This window comes from Mustela erminea, chromosome 1 (assembly GCF_009829155.1).
Source record: "Mustela erminea isolate mMusErm1 chromosome 1, mMusErm1.Pri, whole genome shotgun sequence".
Lineage (NCBI taxonomy): Eukaryota > Metazoa > Chordata > Mammalia > Carnivora > Mustelidae > Mustela > Mustela erminea.
The window spans coordinates 7,381,249-7,403,147 of record NC_045614.1 but is presented as its reverse complement, the minus strand read 5'-3'; the positions used below and the strand labels follow the sequence as shown (position 1 = coordinate 7,403,147).

General features: G+C 48.2%; 2 protein-coding genes across 4 annotated transcripts; one reads left to right on the top strand and one right to left on the bottom strand.

The window, feature by feature from the left end:
- Positions 1-6,375: 6,375 nt before the first annotated feature.
- Positions 6,376-7,971, bottom strand: UBL5 (ubiquitin like 5). Its single transcript, XM_032310489.1, has 5 exons — positions 7,860-7,971; positions 7,516-7,582; positions 7,233-7,316; positions 7,047-7,084; positions 6,376-6,566 (listed from the first exon to the last, which is right to left on the bottom strand). Exons 2-5 carry the CDS (start codon positions 7,569-7,571, stop codon positions 6,523-6,525), a joined length of 222 nt encoding a protein of 73 aa, XP_032166380.1. The 5' UTR covers positions 7,572-7,582; positions 7,860-7,971; the 3' UTR covers positions 6,376-6,522.
- Positions 7,972-15,540: 7,569 nt separating this feature from the next.
- FBXL12 (F-box and leucine rich repeat protein 12) lies at positions 15,541-19,738 on the top strand. Of its 3 annotated transcripts, XM_032310458.1 has the most exons (3): positions 15,541-15,876; positions 15,995-16,067; positions 18,310-19,738. In XM_032310458.1, the coding sequence occupies exons 1-3, from the start codon at positions 15,791-15,793 to the stop codon at positions 19,129-19,131; spliced, it is 981 nt and encodes a 326-aa protein (XP_032166349.1). In that variant the 5' UTR covers positions 15,541-15,790; the 3' UTR covers positions 19,132-19,738. The 3 variants fall into 3 exon arrangements, with proteins under 3 accessions (XP_032166349.1, XP_032166357.1, XP_032166364.1); XM_032310466.1 differs by lacking the exon at positions 15,995-16,067 and having other exon boundaries at positions 15,797-15,876; XM_032310473.1 differs by lacking the exons at positions 15,541-15,876; positions 15,995-16,067 and adding an exon at positions 16,074-16,267.
- The last annotated feature ends 2,161 nt before the right edge of the window (positions 19,739-21,899 follow it).

Below are 21,899 nucleotides of genomic sequence, written 5' to 3'. Positions count from 1 at the left end.
GCCGCAGGCCCCATCCGATTGGCTACTGCGGCAGTAATTCCCGCCTTCTTAAGCCGTTCCGAGCGGCCCGCACCCCCGTGCGGAAGTGTCTGGGTGGTTTGGAGGTGACGGCAGCCCACGAGGTAACTTGAAAGAGGCGGTGCTGCCTTAGCTGTTGCCGTAGCAACGTGGTTGCCTTGGTGATGAGCAGCTAAGAACCCAGAAGCCTAAATTTGGCTCCTCCATCCTCCCTCTTCCCACCTGTTTCCTCCAGATGTCCAAAGCTATACCCCCACCTTTTTTTTTTTTTTTTTTTCTTTTGCAAGACTAACCCTTTCCCTATGCCGCTGACCCAAACATCTTCTACTTCCTTTGGAACCTACTTTACCTAACTTATTCCCTCTCAGTCTGGCTCCTGCCTCCGTCCTGGGTGACTGGTGGGTGTTGGCATGGCCACTTAGCTGGGGGGACAGGAGTACGCGCCGACAGTAGGATGATGAGCTGTTTGAATCGATTTATGATTGAGTGTGCAGCACCTGTGGGACACTGAGAAGGTGCCTGGGGACAGGCTGGAGATAGATAGGAGAGGCAAAAACACCAATAGGGAAGAGTTCAATGATAATTCATCTATAACTAGACCCCATGTGACCGACCATTAAAAAGAATGAGGCGCAGTCATATGAAACGCAGGGAAACACATCAACAAGAAATCTGAGACATGATGTAGTAGGTTAAGAGCATTCAGGAGCCAGATTGCTGGATTCAAAGCCTGGCCCTCCATTTGCTATGACCTTGAACAATTACTCTGTGCTTCAGCTTCTCCCTCTGCAAATGAGGATAAGAATATATATCTTGGCGCCTGGGTGGCTCAGTGGGCTAAGCCTCTGCCTTCTGCTCAGGTCATGATCTTAGGGTCCTGGGATCAGCCCTGCATGGGGCTCTCTGCTTAGCAGGGAGCCTGCTTCCCCCTCTCTGCCAGCCTCTCTGCCTACTTGTGCTCTGTCAAATAAAGAAATAAAATCTTGGGGTGCCTGGGTGGCTCAGTCGGTTGAACGGCTGCTTTCGGTTCAGTTCATGTCAGGGTCCTGGGATTGAGCCCCACATCTGGCTCCCTGCTTGGTGGAGAGCCTGCTTCTCCCTCTCCCTCTGCCTACTGCTCTGCCTACTTGTACTCTGTATCTCTGTGTCAAATAAATAAAACCTTAAAAAAAAAGAAGAAAATCTTAAAAAAAAACCCAGTATATATCTCATACATTATACCTTTGATGCAAAGATTAAATGAGTTAATCTGTAGAATGCTCTCAAAAGTGTCTGGCCCATAGCAGGAATATGTGTTTGATAGATTAAAAGAAAAGCTAGTCACAGTATAATGTTGCAATTATAGTATGTATGAAAGCATAGCAAAACAAAACAAAAAAATAAACAAAAATCAATTGAAAAGAATTAGATCTGTTATAGAAAGCTATCAATGCTTTTAAAAAGCATAAAAAGGAAGCTGCTGAACAGTAGGAGTAATAGAAAATGTATAATTATTTCAATTGTGTAAAAACTAACAAAATTTCTGGATTCATTCAAATATGTTAATGATTACCACTGGTAATTCAGGCGAAGGAAAAATTGAGGAATGTTAATTTCAATGTAACATTTTGATTTTTTAAGAAGCACATAGAATAATCATAACCATAATCTTTTTTTAAAAGATGATTTTAACTTAGCACAGAGTTCCAAAAATAGTGTAGATTTTTCATATACCCTCTACCCAGACATCCATTATGTTAACATCTTACATAATAACAGAATGGTGGTGGGGTTCTTGGCTGGCTCAGTTGGTGGAGCATGTGACTCTTGATCTTGGAGTTGTGAGTTCATACCCCACATCCTATGTAGAGATTGCTTAAAATCTTAAAAAAGTAATAGAACAGAGATCACCAGGGGTTATTTTTGTTCCCCAGGGGACATTTGGCAATGTCTTACATCTTTTTCGGCTGTCACAAATGGTGGATAGGGAAATGCTACTGGCATTTAGTGGATAGAGGCCAGGGATGTTGTTGAACATCCTACAATGCACAGTGACCCCAATGAAGAATTATCTTGCCCCAATATCAACAGTGCCAAAGCTGAGAAACCCTGCCATAGAATAATTATCAAACATTTGTAAATACTATTGGAAATCAACATTAGTACAATACTATTAATTAAACTAGACTTTAGAAAAGAACTTCCTATTTTTCAACTAACATTGTTTTTATGTTCCAGGATGCACATTGGAAGTTTCTTGCACATTGTTAGTTTTCTCCAGTACATGATATTTTTTAGGTCTTTTCTTACTTTCATTACCTTTGATACTTTAAGAAAGCAGAATGTCCCTCATTCTGATGCTTTGCCATGATAGTGTTTGTCTGATATTTTCATAATTTGATTGAAGTTACGTGTTATTGTTACGTGTTATACAATGTGCCCTTCTCAGTGTGTCAGAGCAGGTGATCAATGATGTTGCAAGGTTTCACTTTCATCTGCTGCTGCCTAACAAATTATCTCACAATTTAGTGAATTAACATGTATTGTCAGTTTCTATGGGTCAGGAATCCAGGCACAGTTTAGACGGTGTCAGCAGGAATGGCTGTGGTCTCATTTGAAGGCTTGACTGGGGCAGAATCTACTTCTAAGCTCCTTCACGTTCTGTGCAGGATTTAGTTGCTAAGGGGATCATGGACTGAGGAACAGAGCTCCTCACTAGCTTTGGCCAGGACCTCTGTATGAGGCAACTGGCTTTCATCAGTGAACAAGTGAGAAAGTAAGACAGCAAGCCACAGTCTCTTTGTGACTTAATCCCAGAAATGATATCCCATTACTTTTGCCACCATTCTATTTGTTAGAAGCTAGGTCTGGTCTATGCTCGAGAGGAAGAGATTACACAAGCATGTGAATACCAGGATAAGAGGATCATTAGGGACCACCTAATTTGTCTGTGATGTTATTAACTTTGATCACTTGGTTAAAGCAGTATCTAAACTTATTTTTCTTTGTAATGAATTTACTATTTTCCTCTTCTTTGTCAACTTACTCTTCTTTTTGGGAGATACTTGGAGGCTGTGCTAATATCCTACTTCTGCTTAAACTTTTGCCCGATTTTAGCATCTATCAATATTTGTCTACGGCAGTTATTACTATGGTGATGCAGTGGTGATTTATTTCCCTCCTTCCTTCTACATTTAACTGCAATCTTTTGTAATAAAGAATTGTCCTTTCTCCCCCATTTATTTACACACTTAATTATTTCTTGATACAAGCATGGGCTCAAAGATACTTATTTTATTCTTTTGATCATAGCCCAATACTACTATTTGGTTTTTCAGGTTGTTCCAAATTTGGCCACTGGGAGCTCTATCACAGGTTGGCTTCTGTGCCCTTTCTACATGCTCCGATCCTTTCTGTTAGAGCACTTTCTACTTCGTGGCACCACAAGATATTCTAGGCTCAGTTTGTATATTCTCTGCCCTAGTTCTAGGAACCAATCACTTCTCTAAGGCTTGGTTCCTTCCACTGGAGAATGGTACTTAGAAACCAAGATCTAGGTGCTGGGTATGTCCATTGCTACTGGAGTATCACTGCTTCTGGTCCAAGTGGGTAAAGCAAGGAAACACAAACATACATATCTGCATTTCTGCATGTCTGTATACATACTAAAAAGTTTAGTTTTTGTATGAATCCATACTGATGCCTCCAACTCTAATCCAGCTTCACAGGGTTTACTCTAGCGACCTCCTTTTTTTTTTTTTTTTTTTTTAAATCACACCTTGTTTTATTTGTAACTTCTTCCAGCAGTGAGTCTGGCTCTACGGCAGGCTGTGAGCTGTTATTTGTAACTTCTTCCAGCAGTGAGTCTGGCTCTATCTGCAATATATCTACCCATTCGTCCAAGTGTGTGTGTGTGGTTGTATATGTACAAAAGTAGTTCCAGAATTTCTCGATCCTAACACTGATGAATTTATTTAACTAGAGTACAGGGCTTGCATATAATGCCTTTTTTTTTTCTTCTTTTTTGTCTTTAGCCTTACAGTATCCAGTTAAAATACTTTTTCAAAAGTTACTTAGGTCAGCTCTTTTCTTCCCAATCCCTTTTGGTGTGGTCATGTGATTCATTTATAATACAGGCAGATTCATTCCACAGCCATCTTTCTTCCTACATCCTGGTTGACAAATGCAAAGTCCTTCATCTACCACCACAGTTCTACACAGGGGAGTTCCATCACAAAAATCCCTCCATACTTCCTTTTTATGTAAAAAGAGAAAAACAAGCAAGTATCAATAAACTAATGAAAAGGAATGAGGTAATTTATGTGGAAAGGTGAAAAATAAGGCATAAAAAAGCAAGCTACTGGGCTGCCTGGCTGGCTTGGTTGGTAGAGAATGTGATTTGATCTTTGGGTCATGAGTTTGAGCCCCACATTGGGCATAGAGCCTACTCAAAACAAAAAAGCACCAAATGGTGTATATATAATAGTGTATATTATAGAATGCATATTATCCCAATTATATAAAAACCATAGGCTGAAATAAATAAATCTTAAAAAAAAAAAAAAAGGGATGCCTGTGTGGCTCAGTGGGTTAAAGCCTCTGTCTTCGGCTCAGGTCATGATCCCAGGGTCCTGGGATCGAGTCCCGCATCGGGCTCTCTGCTCGGCGGGGAGCCTGCTTCCTCCTCTCTCTCTGCCTCCTTGTGATTTCTGTCTGTCAAATAAATAATCTTTAAAAAAAAAAAAACAACTATAGGTTGTATTTTAGAAAATTTCTGGATTTAATAAAATATGTTAAAAATTGCTACTGGTGGGGCGCCTGGGTGGCTCAGTGGGTTAAGCCGCTGCCTTCGGCTCAGGTCATGATCTCAGGGTCCTGGGATCGAGTCCCGCATCGGGCTCTCTGCTCAGCAGGGAGCCTGCTTCCTTCTCTCTCTCTCTGCCTGCCTCTCAGTGTACTTGTAATTTCTCTCTGTCAAATAAATAAATAAAATCTTAAAAAAAAAATTGCTACTGGTGGGAGGGGTGCTGTTATTAAGAAACTTATTAAACAAAACATTTGGATTGTTCTTACAAGTAGATATTAGCATGGTCATTTTTTAAAAATAAGAATGAAGTTTCTATAAATGTATGGGAAAAGACCTGACTTCAGGAGAGAGAATGGGACAAGAAGCATTTTACTTTCAGCCTGTACTTTTCTATGCTGTCTGAAATTAACAAGTAATCACCTTGTTGTGTTATCAAAAAAATCCTGTCGGGTTTATTTTTAAATAGACAAATATGGGAGAGAGAGAGAGCTCTAAAGAGTAGGGAGAGCAAGGTATCAGGAAACAGACACTTCTGGCATCAGGAGGGAGCTGAGTCCTAAAGACAGAAGGGAAGCCAAGAGGACAGGTAGAGAGGTGTCTAAGGAGAAATCATCCTCCATGAGGTACAGGCCAGCAGCACCCTAGGCATCTGGCAGGTCCACCTCCCAAGAAGCTTGGTAGTGAAATGAAGGCAGAAGACTGGGTGGCGTTTAGGGGGAAGGGAAGGAGCAGTACGCTAGACTTGAGCATGTTAATGTACTGCAGGAAATCAGCCAGGTCAATACTGTAGAGGGGAAAAGGGATGGGGCAAGTTTCTGCGTGAAACTCTGGAGAAAGGCTCCAGAATGCAGCTCCAGGGAAAGGCCAACATCGACCCTAGGATCTGTGGCCAGGGAAACACAGATGGGGTGTTTGGTGTCCTGTCTACTCCCACCTGGGGGAAGGCTGAAGACAGCTTAAAAAACACTTTGTGCCAGACACCCTGCTGTTTTGACTGCATTATCTCATTGAGATGTGGGTGCCACCACGGTGCTTTATTGATCTGAAGATCAAAGGGCTAGCTTCCCCAAATCCCACCACTATAACCAAAGTTCAGCCTATGCCACACTGTCTCACTCTCTCCACTAGGATTTCCAAAGTCCAGGAACTGTGGATGCATAACCCACCACGCTTTGGCTCATCTGCATTTCATAACATGGCAATGAAGTAAATACTGTCAGTTCCAGTTTGGATAAGGAAATGAAGGTGTAGATAAGTTAATTACCCTGCTCAGAATCACTCTCCGTGGCAGAGCTGTGATTCCAACCATACTTGGTCTGAATCCAGAACCTGTATTCTACTATATCTACTGTCTGTACCCAGACAGCCCTTGGTCTATTAGGACCTTCAGGGACCCATGGCAAATCCCAGAGCTGTGGACGGGGTTCCCAGGCTGCTCGCTTACTCTTCCCTCATCAACCCAGCTGATCCTGCATTCTTACTGAGCAGCTGCGTACGGAGAGAACAGTGACAACCAGACGTCAACCCTCCCCACATTAGATAAGGCCTCACTCAAGGATGACAACAATGAAGCAACTTCTAGGATTTTATTAACATGAGTTTTTAAAAACAAGTATCCATATCTGTGTGGGGGTGACGATGGGAGAGAAGGGATTGGGGGAGAAAGAAGAGGGGAAGGGAAGACAAGGCAGGGTACAGCAGGGGGAAGGAATTCTCCTCTACTGGTAATAAAGCTCCAGGTTCATCCCATCGTGGATTTCATCTGAAGGAAAGGTGTTAAGGAATTCTCACTGTGGCCTCCATCTCCACCCTCTCACCTTCCATGGGTAGGTCAGGGTGGCCCGAGGACTCCACCCCGGGCCAAGGAAGCCATTTGGAACTGGGTCATTCTGATGTGGAAAGAACCCAAACTATGAAAAAAAAAAAAAAAGTTCGTGCTCCCTTTGCACAAAAGACCTGCCTGAGTCTCACTCCACCCTGACCTCCTGTCCACACTCAGAGTTCAGTAATGTATACATTTTGACCTTAGGGTCTTCTAAGCCAAGTCAAAGTATTTCACCAACCACCCTCCTCCCCCCACAAAACAAAGACATGGCTCCCATTTTCCAGATGCTTACCATGTGCCGCCTACTAAATTAAACAATTTATGTGCACCATCTCATACAGACGCACTGCCAGCCCTGAACAAAGAGAACCAAGTCTGGTATGCAGACCCTTCCTCAAGAAATCACACAAAGGATACAGTCCCCCAGAGACACGTGGTCCTTAAAAATCGTGTACCTGCGGGATAGAAACCTTTCAGACAGAAGTCGAAGGTGGCTTTTCACCCTGGAGGCAAGCTGAGGACCCTCCGCCCTGAGCCGGCAGGGCTCTCCAACCCAGACCTGACCTAGTCCTGCCCAGCCCCCAGCTCTACCACGGCACTCACCACTTCTTCAAGACGATCTTGTTCCAACGGGTACCAGTTTGGGCTGCGATCAGCTTCTTAAGGTCCCCGATGGTGTCATCAGTGCTGGGCGCAGACGAGTTAAGGAGAATGGAAGGGAGAGGGAGAACGTGCAAGAGGACATTCCAGGGCTGAACGCCCTCTGCCAGGACCCCACCCGCCCCCTCTCCCGGGTTTATCTCAAGTCACCGTACAACACAGACTGAGTTGCCGGCCTCGTGTCAAGCACCCCGGGAACCACTGCCTCCCCGCCGCCGGTGGATACTTGCACTTAACGCGGACCTTCTTCCCTAGACGGTCGTTGCAAACAACCTCGATCATCCTGTCTGGAGCTACACACGGTGTGGGGTGGAAGGCAGCAGAGTCAGGACTTCAGGGGTCTCCAAAGACCCAAGATTCCGGATTTGAGTCTTATGTTTACCCCTCCTCAACCTCCCAGATCCGAGTCCTTCCGGGCCTCAACTCCCGGGACGGCGGACCCCAGGCAGCCGCGCCTCCCCACTCAGGTCGCCTGAAGGCTCCGCCTCGCCGCTCGCAGGCGCGCACACCCTCGAGAGCCGGGTCGCATCAGTTTCCCCCGACTCCGGACCTCTCCACGCAGCCCCTCACCTCGAAACGCCTGGAACCAGCAGACGCCACAACCTCCTCGCTCGAGGGCGGAGCCGGGGTCGGACTGCGTTCTAAGAGCCGGAAGCGGAAGTGGACAACCGGAAGTGCCCTTCCCTTGCTCCCTGCTCCACACCCCTCCGACTTCTTTCCGGTCCCAAATTCCAGGAGGGGTTTGCGGTTCCCAGGCACGGCTTCGGGGCCCCCTGCGGATTCCTGTACGTCGCTGCGTGGGGCCACGTTGGGGTCCCGGGCTGTGCGTGGCGGGGGAAGTGGCGTGAAAGGGAAGTCAGAGGTCAGGGGTCGGCGCCCAGTCTGTTGGAAGCTGTTGGTTGAGGCTCCTTAGATGTGGGGAGACGTCGTCATGTGTGGGATTTGACAGGAACATCAGGGGAGCCCGGGGACGTCCCGTGGGGGGTAGTGACTGCCCGTTTCTGAGCCCGACGAAGCCTCCTAGTTGAGACTCAGCCTCAGGGCTATGGGGAGCGTGGGTGGAGCCGTGCAGTCATCTCGTCTGGTCCCGCTACCTTCCTTCGGAGCCGGCCGGGCCTTGGAAGCATTTTGCTCACCCCTCTTCTTTGGCTATCGCTCCTGACCCCCCGGGACACTGGGGCGCAGACTACAGTCAATAAGCAGGGGGGCCGCCTGATCTCGTGCTGGATCCCAGCATTTATTAGAATGGAGCCCAAGTTGCACGCCGACCAGTATCTCAGGCAAGTAACCTGGAAACGGCACAAGGGCAAAATCACCCAGGTTTGTGTCTTCAAGGCAGATAGCCCTGGCCCGGCAGGGAGGTCCTTGTACCGGATCTCAACCTTGCTTTGAGTCCCAAAGCAGCCCCTCGACTGGTCTGCTTGTCCAGAGCTGGTGGGACAGGGAGCACCCTTCTCTAAGTTCAACCAAACAGTTGCCCGTGGAGCCATTCAGCCGTTCTGTCTCAGCAGACAGGATTTTCCCAGTCTGGTGAGCCTAAAGGGATTTGCTCTGAAAAGGAGCCACTGCTTCTGATTTGCTGAATCCACCTTCTCAAACTGGGATGTGAGATTAGGTGGAAGACGTGAGAGACCATCCTGTGGAAAGAGAGGATGCTCTGTGACCCTTTGGGGGCTGACCTGACTTAGGGAGCTGGCCCAAGAGGTCCTACCACAAACACTAGACTCAGGGGCCTTCCTGCTCAGAACTCGGACGTGTCATTTCTCCGAGAGTTCTGTGCGCGCCCCAGAGGGTGGGAAATCTGTATGGAGAACTTGCTCAGGTTGGAGACAAGGCTTTGAATTTGGACAGATGAGTGAAAAACCCAATCTACCCCTTAATATTAAACTGTATGATCTTAAGCAAGACAGTTACCCTCTCTGATTCTTACTTTCCTTATCTATGAAAATGGATAGCAAATCCCACCCTAGGATTGTAGTAAGGATTGGTCTCGGACCAGCTTCTGACGGTTTTTAAAGAATTTGCACGAGAACAGATGGGCCAAGCAGAGAGGTTGGAATGTCAAAGGTGAGCTGAGGGAACTTCGGAAATCACTGCATTTACATTATTTACTGTGTCCCGCAAGATGTTAATGGTGGTTACCATTGTGGAATTACCATGGTGGAATTGCTGAATCTCCTGTTCCTCCTTGGCACTTTTTGGTTTTCCCAGATTATCTACAATGAACATATATTACTCTTGTCATCAGGGGGAAAAAGTAAATGTAACGTTTTTAAAACGAGAAGTTTCTAATTTCTCAATAATTGATCCAAAGATTGTTCAAGCACAGGATCATGATGCTGAGTTACAGGCTGGTGGAGGGGCAACGGGAAGTCTGGGGATGAGAATAAATCTGGGATTGTTGGGGGTTTGAGCTCCAGTGGGAGGTGGTGGGGATCCACTGGGCGGTTGCCAACCCCAGCTGGGCTAAGCCATCCTGAGGGGGGTGGTGGGCAATGGGAAGTCCAAGGACTAGGCTGTCACTGCTGCATGACAGTGCCCCCCGCCCCCCCACTCTGCCCCCTCATCCCCGCCCCTCCACCCCTACCCCCATTCAGGTGAGAGGGGGAGGGGCCTTGAGAGATAGGGCACCTCACTTTAGAGACCCCTCCCCACACCCTGGTAATTAGAATTTGGAGCATCCCATGAAAGGCCTCAGTGAATGCCCCTTGAGGAACAAGGGCAGCCCCATCCCCCTGTCTGAGCAGCAGAAGGTTGGCTGTCAGAGGTGCTGGGGTGAGGAGGAGATAGGTGCTTCTTGAGAGGGAGAGTTCTGGGTACGGCCCAAGGAGAAAGCTGGGAAGGCCCTCTCTCCCCACTTGTTTTTTGGGTTTCTGACCCAGAGGAAGGAGTTTATATGTGTGTTTTCCTTCCCTCCACCCTTGTATGCTGGTGGAACCCTCTGTACCCACCCTGTAACTGAGCCCCAGGGGCAGGAGCACCTGGGTTTTGTTGAACTTAAAAGCTGATGCCCCAGGGGTGCAATTTAAACCAAATTTGGCAATTTTATTTATTTTTATTTCTTTTAAAGATTTTATTTTGTCTTATTTGAGAGAAAGTGAGCTAGCAGGAACAGAAGGATTGGGGGCAGAGACAGAGGGAGAAGCAGAGTCCCTGATGAGTAGGGAGCCTGATGTGGGACTCTATCCCAGGACCCCGAGACCATGACCTGAGCCAAAGGCAGATGCTTAACCAACTGAACCACCCAGTTGCCCCCAAATTTGACAATTTAATTTTTTAAAAAAGATTTTATTCCTTGATTTGACAGGGAGAGAGACAGTGAGAGAGAGGACACAAGTAGGGTAAAGTGGGAGAGGGAGAAGGAGGCCTCCTGCTGAGCAGGGAGCCCGATGTGGGTCTTGATTCCTGGACTCCCAGGATGACCTGAGCCGAAGGCAGATGTTTAATGACTGAGCCACCCAGGTGCCCCCCAAATTTGGCAATTTTGTTTTATTTATTTTTTAAAAAGATTTTATTTATTTATCTGATAGACAGAGATCACAAGTAGGCAGAGAGGCAGACACAGAGAGAGGAGGAAGCAGGCTCCATGCTGAGTAGAGAGCCCAATGCGGGGCTCAATCCTAGAACGCTGGGATCATGACCTGAGCCTAAGGCAGAGGCTTTAACCCACTGAGCCAGCCAGGTGCCCCCCAAATTTGGCAATTTTAAACCAAATCTGGCTCAGTCGGTTGTGTCTCCCTCTTGGTTTTCGGATGGGGTCACGATCTCAGGGTCATGAGATCAAGCTCCGTTTTGAGCTCTGTGCTCAGTGCCTGGTCCCCTTGGGATTTTCTCTCTCCCTTTCCCTCTGTCCCTCCTTCCCTTCTTTCTCTCTCTCTCTCATAAATAAATTTTTTTTAAAGCAATTGCCCTGCCTAGGAAGCACCAGAGAGGAAATAATCTTAGGTGTGGAAGGAATTGTTCAAGAGTTTCCTTCTCCCAATAGCTTAGCCTTTCAGCAGGCCTTGGAGATACAGCAGTGACCAAGGCTCACCCACCACCCGAGAATTCAGTCTCATAGACGAATAAGACAAGTGAAGAGGTCTTCAGTACAGTGCTGTGAGGGGGAAGCCCAAGGCTCTGGGAGCAAAGAAGGCATTCCCCATGCATGATGGCATAGGCTTTCCAGAAGGAATCAAGACCACAGAGTAGTGTGGTAGAGGGATACACTGTGGCATCAGATCTGGGCCTGTGGCGCTGGCAAGTGATTTGACCTCTGTGGGATTCTTTTGGTCTTTCCATAGTTGCAGGATTGCTGCCAAAGCATGAAGCATTTTTTTCTGTGCTTTTGTTAGAGGAAAAATATCAAAGGGGTTTGATTGGTGAATAAACATTTGGAACTTACTTTTTTTAAGGTAATAATTGCATATGGCAACAATTAAGCAGTATGAAAGTATATATATGGCAGCCTACAGTGTCCTTGCCTTCAGATCCCAGCCATCCCCAGGGGCAACTACCATTAAAAGTTTCCATTTTCGGGGGCGCCTGGGTGGCTCAGTGGGTTAAGCTTCTGCCTTTGGCTGGGGTCATGATCTCGGGGTCCTGGGATCAAGCCCTGTATTGGGCTCTCTGCTTGGCGGGGAGCCTGCTTCCCCTCCCCTCTCTGCCTGCCTCTCTGCCTGCCTCTCTGCCTGCTTGTGATCTCTCTCTGTCAAATAAATAAAATCTTAAAAAAAAAGTTTCCAGTTTTGGAGATAGTTTCTGCATCTTCAAATGTGTGATGTGGAGCCTTCCCCTAAAATGATAAAACTTTTCAGACATTAACACATCTCAATGGAGAGAGACTTTGTATTTTCAGGTAACATACAATATTTTAAGTTATGTCAAAGGGCAGAAGCGAATGACTTGGGTTTTTTGGTTTTGTTAAGACTTTTTTTTTAAGATTTTATTTATTTATTTATTTATTTATTTATTTTAAGATTTTATTTATTTATTTGACAGAGAGATCATGAGTAGGCAGAGAGGCAGGCAGAGAGAGAGAGAGGAGGAAGCAGGCTCCCTGCCGAGCAGAGAGCCCGATGTGGGGCTTGATCCCAGGACCCTGGGACCATGACCTGAGCCGAAGGCAGAGGCTTTAACCCACTGAGCCACCCACGCGCCCCAAGATTTTATTTATTTATTTGCCGGAGAGAGAGTACAAGCAGGGGGAGAGGCAGGCAGGGGGAGAGGGGGAAGCAGACTCCCCGCTGAGCAGGAAGGGAGGGGGGATATCGCACTCTATTCCAGGACCCTGGGATCATGACCTGAGCTGAGGACATGCTTAACAGACTGACCCCCCAGGCATCCCAAGACTTTTTTTTTTTTTTTTTTAAAGTAATCTCTACACCCATTGTGGGGCTTGAATTCACAACCCTGAGATCAAGAATCACATGCTCCACCAAGTGAGCCATCCAGGAACCCTTTGAATGTTTTAGTTTTCATACAGGCCTTGTATAAAGGGTGAAACACAATAAATTGTGTGTGCATTTTTTGGAGGTATGTATATCTCCAGTGAGATCAAATTATAGTCCTTGATCTCTACACCTTTTGCTTTTTAAAGCAAACAGTATCCTGAAGATTGTTCCACACAGCATAGAAAGACCTACCTAATTTTTTTTTTTTTTAACATTTTGGGATCGTATTGTTGGGTCCAACAGAAGCTGTAATCTTATATTACTAAACTAGCTTCAAAGAGTTTGAATCTATCCTGCCCCTTCTGCAGGGTTGAAAGGGCCTGTTACCTCACACCAAGGCCAGTGTGGGTATTTTCCAGCTTCTTCATCTTTTTGTTTGTTTTGTTTTGCTTTTAAAGATTTTGTTTATTATTTATTTGAGAGAGAGAGTGTGCATGAGCAGGGGGAGGGGCAGAAGGAGAGGAGAAGCAGACTCCTCACTCAGTGGGGAGTCCTATGCAGGGCTTGATTGATTTCAGGACCCTCAGATCATGACTTGAGCTGAAGGTAGCAGCTTAACAGAGCCACCCAGGCGCCCCTTCTTCATCTTTTTTAATCTGATAGGTGAAAGCCCTGGTGTTTTTGTTTATGGATAAGCACGGGCATACAGATATATACATTTTTTAGCTTTATTGAGGTATGGTTGATACACAGAAATTGCACACATTTAACGCATACATCTTAATGAGTTTTGCATTTTTTATTCAAAGATTTTATTTATTTGACAGACAGATCACAAGTAGGCCGAGAGGCAGGCCGGGGTGGGGGGGGGGCCCTTGCATTTCTTTTTAAGACAGTTTTCAGCATCTCCAATTCCTGCCTCTGTGTGTGTGTGTGTGTGTGTGTGTGTGTGTGTGTGTATGTGTGTATTGAAAGCATTGTATTGCCGTTATGGGCTCTTGGGGGTGTGATTTAGCAAAACCTCACAGTTAAACTTCATGTGTCCTTTGACTCATCAAACTGGTTCCTGGTTATTTATCCAGTAGAAAAAAAAAAAAGAAAAAAAATATATATATGCGCCCTATCAGTTGATAATTTTCTAATGAATTGCTACTTTAAACATTTTTTTAAACATTTTTTTTTAAAGATTTTATTTATTTATTTGACAGAGAGAGATCACAAGTAGGCAGAGAGGCAGGCAGAGAGAGAGGAAGGGAAGCAGGCCCCCTGCTGAGCAGAGAGCCCGATGTGGGACTCGATCCCAGGACCCTGAGATCATGACCTGAGCCGAAGGCAGCGGCTTAACCCACTGAGCCACCCAGGCGCCCCGAATTGCTACTTTAAAAATGAGTGATGGGGGTGCCTTGGTGGCTCAGTGGGTTAAGCCTCTGCCTCTGGCTCAGGTCATGATCTCAGGGTCCTGGGATTGAGCCCCACAACCGGCTCTCTGCTCAGCAGGAAGCCTGCTTCCCCCTCTCTCTGCCTGCATCTCTGCCTACTTGTGATTTCTCTCTGTCAAATAAATAAATAAATAATCTTAAAAAAAAAAAAAAGAGTGATGGGGTATCTTGCCAGCTCAGTCAATGCAGCATGCGATCCTTCCTTGGGGTTGTGGGCTCCAGCCCTGTGTTGTGCATAGAGATTATTTGAAAATAAAATCTTAGAAAAAAAAGTGATATGGGGCGCCTGACTGGCTCAGGGGTAGAGTATGCGACTCTTGATCTCCAAGTTGTAAGTTCAAGACCCAGGCTGGGTGTAGCGCTTACTCAAAAATAAAAACTTTTAAAAACAAATGAGTGGGGGCGCCTGGGTGGCTCAGTGGGTTAGGGCCTCTGCCTTCAGCTCAGGTCATGATCCCAGGGTCCTGGGATCCAGCCCCAAGTGGGGCTTTCTGCTCAGCTGGGAGCCTGCTTCACCCCCACTCCCCCCGGCCCGCCTGCCTCTCTGCCTACCTTTGATCTCTGTCAAATAAATCTTAAAAAGATTTTATTTATTTGACAGAGATCACAGGTAGGCAGAGAGGCAGGCAGAGAGAAAGGGGAAGCATGCTCCCTGCTGAGCAGAGCCCGATAGGGGGTTCGATCCCAGGACCCTGACATCATGACCTGAGCCGAAGGCAGAGGCTTAACCCACTGAGCCACCCAGTTGCCCCAAATAAATAATATCTTTTAAAAAAATTTCTGAAAAAAACCCACAAATGAATGATATATTTGGTGGGCGTGTCCACTCAGCCTCTTTGGATAACAGTTTGGCGCTATCAAAACGAAAAACAGAGCACACCCTTTGTTAACCAGCTATTTCGGTCCTACAAATTTATTCTTGTTTATAGGCATCAAAAAAGCGGTATTAAGTAGAAAAGTTGGGGCCTCGCTCTCCCTTAGCACAACCGCTGGTCGTCCCCCAGCAGCACTGCTCTAAGGGCGCCTTCCAGGCTGGGTCCTGGGGTCTGCAGCTCCGCCCTCCCAACACTGGCGGAGACGCGGGGCCGCTCGTCACAGCCCTTGGCCCCGCCCTTGGGCCGTCCGGCCCCGCCCTTGGGCCGTCCGTCACCGCCCCAGGGCGCTTTTCCCGAGCTCGATTCCCGCCCTCAGTCCCGCCCCACTAGCCTATTGCCCGCCTTTAGCCCCGCCCCCAGCCTAACCCCAGCCCCGCCCCAGCCTCGTCCCAGCCCTTAGCCCTGTCCCCAGCCTCTTCCCAGCGGGTAATCCCGCTCCCAGGCCGGTTCTCGACCCAAACAAGTCCCCGGGTCTCCAGTCACCGCCTCGGGGCCCCTTGTCCCTGGCCCAGCCCCAGCCCCGCCCCCAGCCTCGTCCGCGCCCCCAACCCCGCCTCCGGGCTGCGTCAGAGCCTCAGCCACGCCTTCCGAACGCGGGCTTGGTTCCCAGTCCCCGCCTCCCGGCTCCGTCGTGGTCGCCGGCGGGCCTGTCGCCGGGACCCAACCATGTCCCTGTCAGAGGAAAGCTGAAACTCTCCGCCCGCTGTCGGAGGCGGCGGCCACCGCCCTGCCGGCACCCCCGTCACCCGCTGGCGCCCCCCGGGCGAGATCCCGAATCCCCTCAGCCGCAAGCGGAAGTGCGTGTCGCTCGGATCATGGCGACTTTGGCGGACCTGCCGGACTCAGTCCTGTTGGAGATCTTCTCCTACCTCCCGGTCCGGGACCGGATCCGCATCTCCAGGTGCGGCCCCGGCCCGCGGGGGGCTGACGGGAAGGTCGGGGGGCGTGGGGCTGCCCCTGGGACGCGGATCGGGTCCCCGCGGGGCGGGGTGGTTCTAACGCCGGGTCCCCTCCCCCAGGGTTTGTCACCGCTGGAAGAGGCTGGTGGACGACCGGTGGCTCTGGCGACATGTCGACCTGACGCTGTACACGGTACGCGGGGCCGACCGGGCGGGCCTGGGCCGCGGGCGGGTGTCTGGGTCTCGAGCCCCACCCCCTCGCCCCCTAGATTTCTAGCTCGGCGGTCCGGGGTGCATCGCGGCACACTCGCTGCTCAGCGCGTTTCCCCATCTCCAAAGTGGGGATAACCAAGTTCCTGGAGGGAAAGACCTTAGAGCCGAGTCCCGCCTACAGTGAGTATAGGACAAACGTTGGTTGCTTACATGATCTGTTAATGAGTTTTCCCGGAGCAATCGTTTTCCAGATTCCACTTAATTTCCACAGTTTATTTCCTGAGTAGTGCAACCGAACCTTTTCCACTTTTCCCCATTTGCATCGTATTTATTTTTCTTGTTTGAGTATGAACTATTCCACATATATATATAGCAACGTGTAGAGGATAGTATCTGAAACGGCTACGTACTCTTCACCTATATTTAACCCACTTTGACTTTTGGTCATTTTTGCTGCAGATTCTGTGAAACATACATGCAAAGGTTTTTGGGTACATGTAGGCACACAACATTTATAAATAGATCGTGGCGTTTTTTGAAACCCTCCTCAGAGGTCACCGCTATTATAAAATGGAAATGTAGTCTTCTAGAAACTTAGGTTTCTCACTTTCTCATTTCTCACTCGCTTCCTGTGTGAGTGCCAGGAGGCAACATATAGTTTTGTTCATGTGTTGATCGAAAGTTTAAGTAATGGTATTCTGTTGAGGTAATTAAACGCTATTTATTGTATATCCACCCAAAACTAGCCTTATTCACACAACATTGCTTTTGAAATTTATTGTAATTGAGACATGGAACTCTGGTTCGTTCCTTTTAATTTGTTAAATGAATATACCACAATTTATCTGTTTTCCTGTTGACATTTAGTTATTTCCAGCTTTTTACTATTACAATCAGTGTTACAAAGGAGTGTCTCAAACTTGCCTGTGTATATGAATCATCTAAGGATCTTGTTAAAATGCTGATTCTGATTGAGTGAATGCAGATAGGGCCCCAGATTCTGAATTTCTTTTTTTTTAATATATTTTATTTATTTATTTGACAGATAGAGATCACAAGTAGGCAGAGAGGCAGGCAGAGAGAGAGGGGGGCTGGATCCCAGGACCCTGAGATCATGACCTGAGCTGAAGGCAGAGACTTAACCCACTGAGCCACCCGGGCACCCCTGAATTTCTAACAACATCCCAGGTTTTATGCTATGCACAAATTTTACACTATGCAGTTTCTTTTTTCTTCCATTTTTTAAAAATTTTTTTTTAAAGATTTTATTTGTTTATCAGAGAGAGAGAGGGGGAGAGAGCGAGCACAGGCAGACAGAATGGCAGGCAGAGGCAGAGGGAGAAGCAGGCTCCCCGCCGAGCAAGGAGCCTGATGTGGGACTCCATCCCAGGACGCTGGGATCATGACCTGAGCGGAAGGCAGCTGCTTAACCAACTGAGCCACCTAGGCGTCCCCCCACCTTTTTTTTTTTTAAGGTAAAGTGTACCTACATTAAAATGCACAGTGCTTCCAGTTACTTTGCTTTCTAGTAATTAACTTTGCACGGTTAATTTTTGCAGCATTCATCATCACCAGGTTGTGATGGTGATGATGATGATTTTTAACACAGGTCTAATTTACTCTAGGCAGTTCTAGCCTTTTTCTTTTCTTTTTTATTTTTTTTATAAAGATTTTTATTTATTTATTTGATAGACAGAGAGAGATCACAAGTAGGCAGAGAGGCAGGCAGAGAGAGAGGGGGAAGCAGGCTCCCTGCTGAGCAGAGAGCCCAATGTGGGGCTCGATCCCAGGACCCTGAGATCATGACCTGAGCCGAAGGCAGAGGCTTAAACCACTGAGCCACCCAGGTCCCCCAGTTCTAGCCTTTTTCAATTTGCTTTTGTGTTGCTTATTTCTGTTGGCGGTGGTCATGAGGAAAGGGATAAAATAAAATGCCGGTGAGTTGCTCTGCTTTCTTACTTCAGGTAATGAGAAGACAGATCTATTCTGATTTTCTCTTTTCCCTCATTGCTTTTGTTCAAACCTAGAAATCAGAGTGAATGGGTTATATTGTCTTGTTACTCTTGGGGAGGCACAGGGTCACTTGAGGCTGGCAGGGGAAGGGCAGAAGCCCAGGGGAGCACTAGAGCCCCAGCTGGGGCTTGTTTGTCTCCAGGCAGGCAGGGGCTGTGGAATATTCTCCATATCTCTCACCCTGTCACCTGCATTTCTGGCTCTTACAGATGCGGCCTAAAGTCATGTGGCACCTCCTTCGCCGGTACATGGCATCCCGGCTCCATTCCCTGCGGATGGGTGGCTACCTGTTCTCAGGCTCCCAGGCCCCCCAGTTGTCCCCCGCCTTGATGAGGGCCCTGGGCCAGAAGTGCCCCAATCTGAAGCGCCTCTGTCTGCACGTGGCTGACCTGAGCATGGTGCCCATCACCAGCTTGCCCTGCACCCTGAGGACCCTGGAGCTGCACAGCTGTGAGATCTCTATGGCCTGGCTCCTCAAGGAGCAGGACCCCACCGTGCTGCCCTTGCTTGAGTGCATCGTGCTGGACCGCGTCCCTGCCTTCCGAGACGAGCACCTGCAGGGCCTGACACGCTTTCGTGCCCTGCGGTCATTGGTGCTCGGCGGCACCTACCGTGTGACAGAGACAGGGCTAGATGCGGGCCTCCAGGAGCTGAGCTACTTGCAGAGGCTGGAGGTGCTAGGTTGTACCCTCTCAGCTGACAGCACCCTCCTGGCCATCAGCCGCCACCTTCGAGATGTGCGGAAGATCCGGCTGACCGTGAGGGGCCTCTCTGCCCCTGGCCTGTCTGTCTTGGAGGGCATGCCAGCCCTGGAGAGTCTGTGTTTGCTAGGCCCTCTCATCACCCCAGAAATGCCTTCCCCGGCTGAAATCCTCTCTTCCTGCCTTGCTATGCCCAAGCTTAGGGTCCTTGAGCTGCAGGGTCTGGGGTGGGAGGGTCAGGAGGCTGAGAGGATCCTGTGTAGGGGGCTGCCCCACTGTATGGTCATCGTTAGGGCCTGCCCCAAAGAGTCCATGGACTGGTGGATGTGACAACCACCTGTCCATCTCAGCTTTCACTGGGGAGCCCCACACCCTCTGAACGGCACCTTGCGAGGGCCTGTAGTCAGGCTGATGGGGCCTGAAAGCCACAGATGGAGAGAACCAAAGCCTTGGGGCCTCTAGACAATTGGAATCCCTGTTTGCCAGTTGTTTGGCCTCTGTGACATCAGCCAGCCTCCTGGAGGGCCTGTCCCCACATCTGGAAATGGGGGAGATCATAGCTACCTCATGGTTACGTTGCAAAGCCTTAACTCTTTACCAGCCCTGGGCTGAAAAGGTCCTTGATGAAGGGTTGTTCTCAGGAACAGGATGGATGCAGAAGGGTGGTGTTAGGAGTTAGGGGGACCTGAAGGGCCGAGGCCCCTTAGGAGGCCTGGAAAGACTGTCTATGCATGTGCACCCACACACCCACACACCATTGATATGCCTACTTGCACACAAGGGACATGATGAGAAAGCCAGCAAGTCTTAGGCTTTGATGATCGAAAGTGTTAATGAAGGTTCTAAGTTGTATTTTCTGTACTTGGTATTCTGTATTTTCCAATTTTTCCACAGTATATATTATTTTGCTATTAAAGAATTTTTTTTTTCCAAAAAAGCATTTGGTTTCTTATTCGGCATTTTCTTGAATGCCCACTCTATCACACGCCGTGTTCTAAGTCTTGGGGCCACAGCAGTAAACAAAACAAGCCCTGAGTAGAAGGCAGGACGATCAACAGGTGAATGCATCGATGGGATAGTTTTAGAGACAATAAACCAAGCTCACGTGATGGAGGTACCCGTGTCTGGTAGAGTGAGCAGAATGAGCCGCTCAAGTCTGGAGACCTGAGAGGGGATGAGGAACCCACTCTGGGAAGCGCTGGGAAAAAGAAAAGACCAAGACACTGAGATGTAAATGAACTTGACATTTTTCAGGATCAAGAAGAACCGTGTGGCTGAGGGAACAAGAGGTGAGCCATAGAAAGTGAAGTCAGCTGATAGGGTGAGGTTGGGGGCTCCTCACAGGTGGCATGGGTTTTGGAGGTTCAGTAAGTAGCAATGCTTTTCCTGCAGGCTGAGTTTGAGCCACTTGAAAGAAGCAGGTGGCAGGCTGATAGTGATCAGGAGCGCCCACCCTTGAGGCCCCCCAGCCCAGCCTGCCTGCTCTGTGGTGGGAAGAGCCAGAAGAGAAAACGGCTGAGCTAGGACCCTTGGTTCCTTGTTCCAAGCTCACTCACCAGAGACTGGGTGTCTCTCCCATGCTTTCCCACTAGCAGGTAGAACAGAAATTCCCCATCAGGCTGTATGAGGACTATGGTATGAGTACCCCCTCAGTGTGGCCATGGCTAGGGTCTACTTGTTCCATGCCATGCTCAAACTTGGCGGCTCCAGCTCAGGGCACCTGGTGGGCTAGACTGATGCAGCCTGGAGCGTTGGGACTGGTAAAGTCTCAGGTTGGGGAAAGAGATCTGCTTAAGGGTGTCTGGACACCTGAGATATGTTGTGGGCAGTACGATGGGGTGGCCAACCCCAGTCTTATGCTGGGATCTGCTGGTGGTCCTGGACTAGGCTGCCGATGCCCCACCTGGAGCAGCTTGAGGAGGAAAAATAATTTCCTTCCTTTATTCTTGCTTTTCCTGCAGAAATGGAGTAGCAGGCATGAAATTGGAGACAGTGGTAAACATGGAAGTGTTTAATGGCCAGTGCTAGCAAGTAATGATGGGGCAGGGGAGCCCTAATTTGTAGTGTTTGCCCATTTCCGTGATGTGAGTATCCCGTCGTGGCTGGTTTCAAGCTACCAACAGTCTAACAACTGGCTCACAAAATCCTTGCAACTTTAGCAATTGGCCCTCCTGACCTGGCATGAGCTGGCTTCAGGAGGCCACGGGTTCGTGGTGTCTTTCTTCTAGGTTCACCCAACTTTAGTGACCCTTTTCCTGAGTGTAGGTCTGAGGGGCGATAGGATTATGAGACATAAGACAGAGCTCCTTCCACCCCTGACCGCTGCCTTCTGGATAAGGGGCTGGGAGCGTGAGGATGCCCTTTGCTATTAAACGTACCTGAGACTTGTTTTAATCACGTATGATGATAGATATGGAGACAACTGTCTTTGAAAGAAAACTTTATTACTTAAAATTCCCAAGAGCAGGGGGCTCACCATGCAATGAAGAGCCACTATGGGGGGAAAACCAGGGTCTGTAGGAAGCAGGAGTAGGGGGGAAAGCATGGGCCTGAGCCTTTATTATGGTTTTTGCAGGAAGAAATGGACAAGGTAGGGGAGGCAAGCTGAGCAAGTTTAGAATTGGCTAGTTTGAATAATTTTGGTGGGCTCTAGGCTCTAGAAGTGGTCCCTAGTTGTCTGCTACTTGGCCCTGGGGTGATTTAGGGCAGAGGGAATATTGGTTTGCATGTAAGACTGAGATCAAGGAGGTAATTGTATTGGTTGGCTTGAAGGGTGGTCCTTATCCAGGTTTGCAAGACCCTAAGGTGTCGAAGCATCACAAAACATAGAAAATAGGGGCGCCTGGGTGGCTCAGTGGGTTAAAACCTCTGCCTTCGGCTCAGGTCATGATCCCAGGGTCCTGGGATCAAGCCCTGCATCGGGCTCTCTGCTCTGCAGGGAGCCTGCTTCCTCCTCTCTCTCTCTCTGCCTGCCTCTCTGCCTACTTGTGATCTCTGTCTGGAAATAAATAAATAAAATCTTTAAAAAAACATAGAAAATAAAAACATGACTAATACACTCTCCATTGAAAGTAAAGATAATCACAAGAGCAAACTTT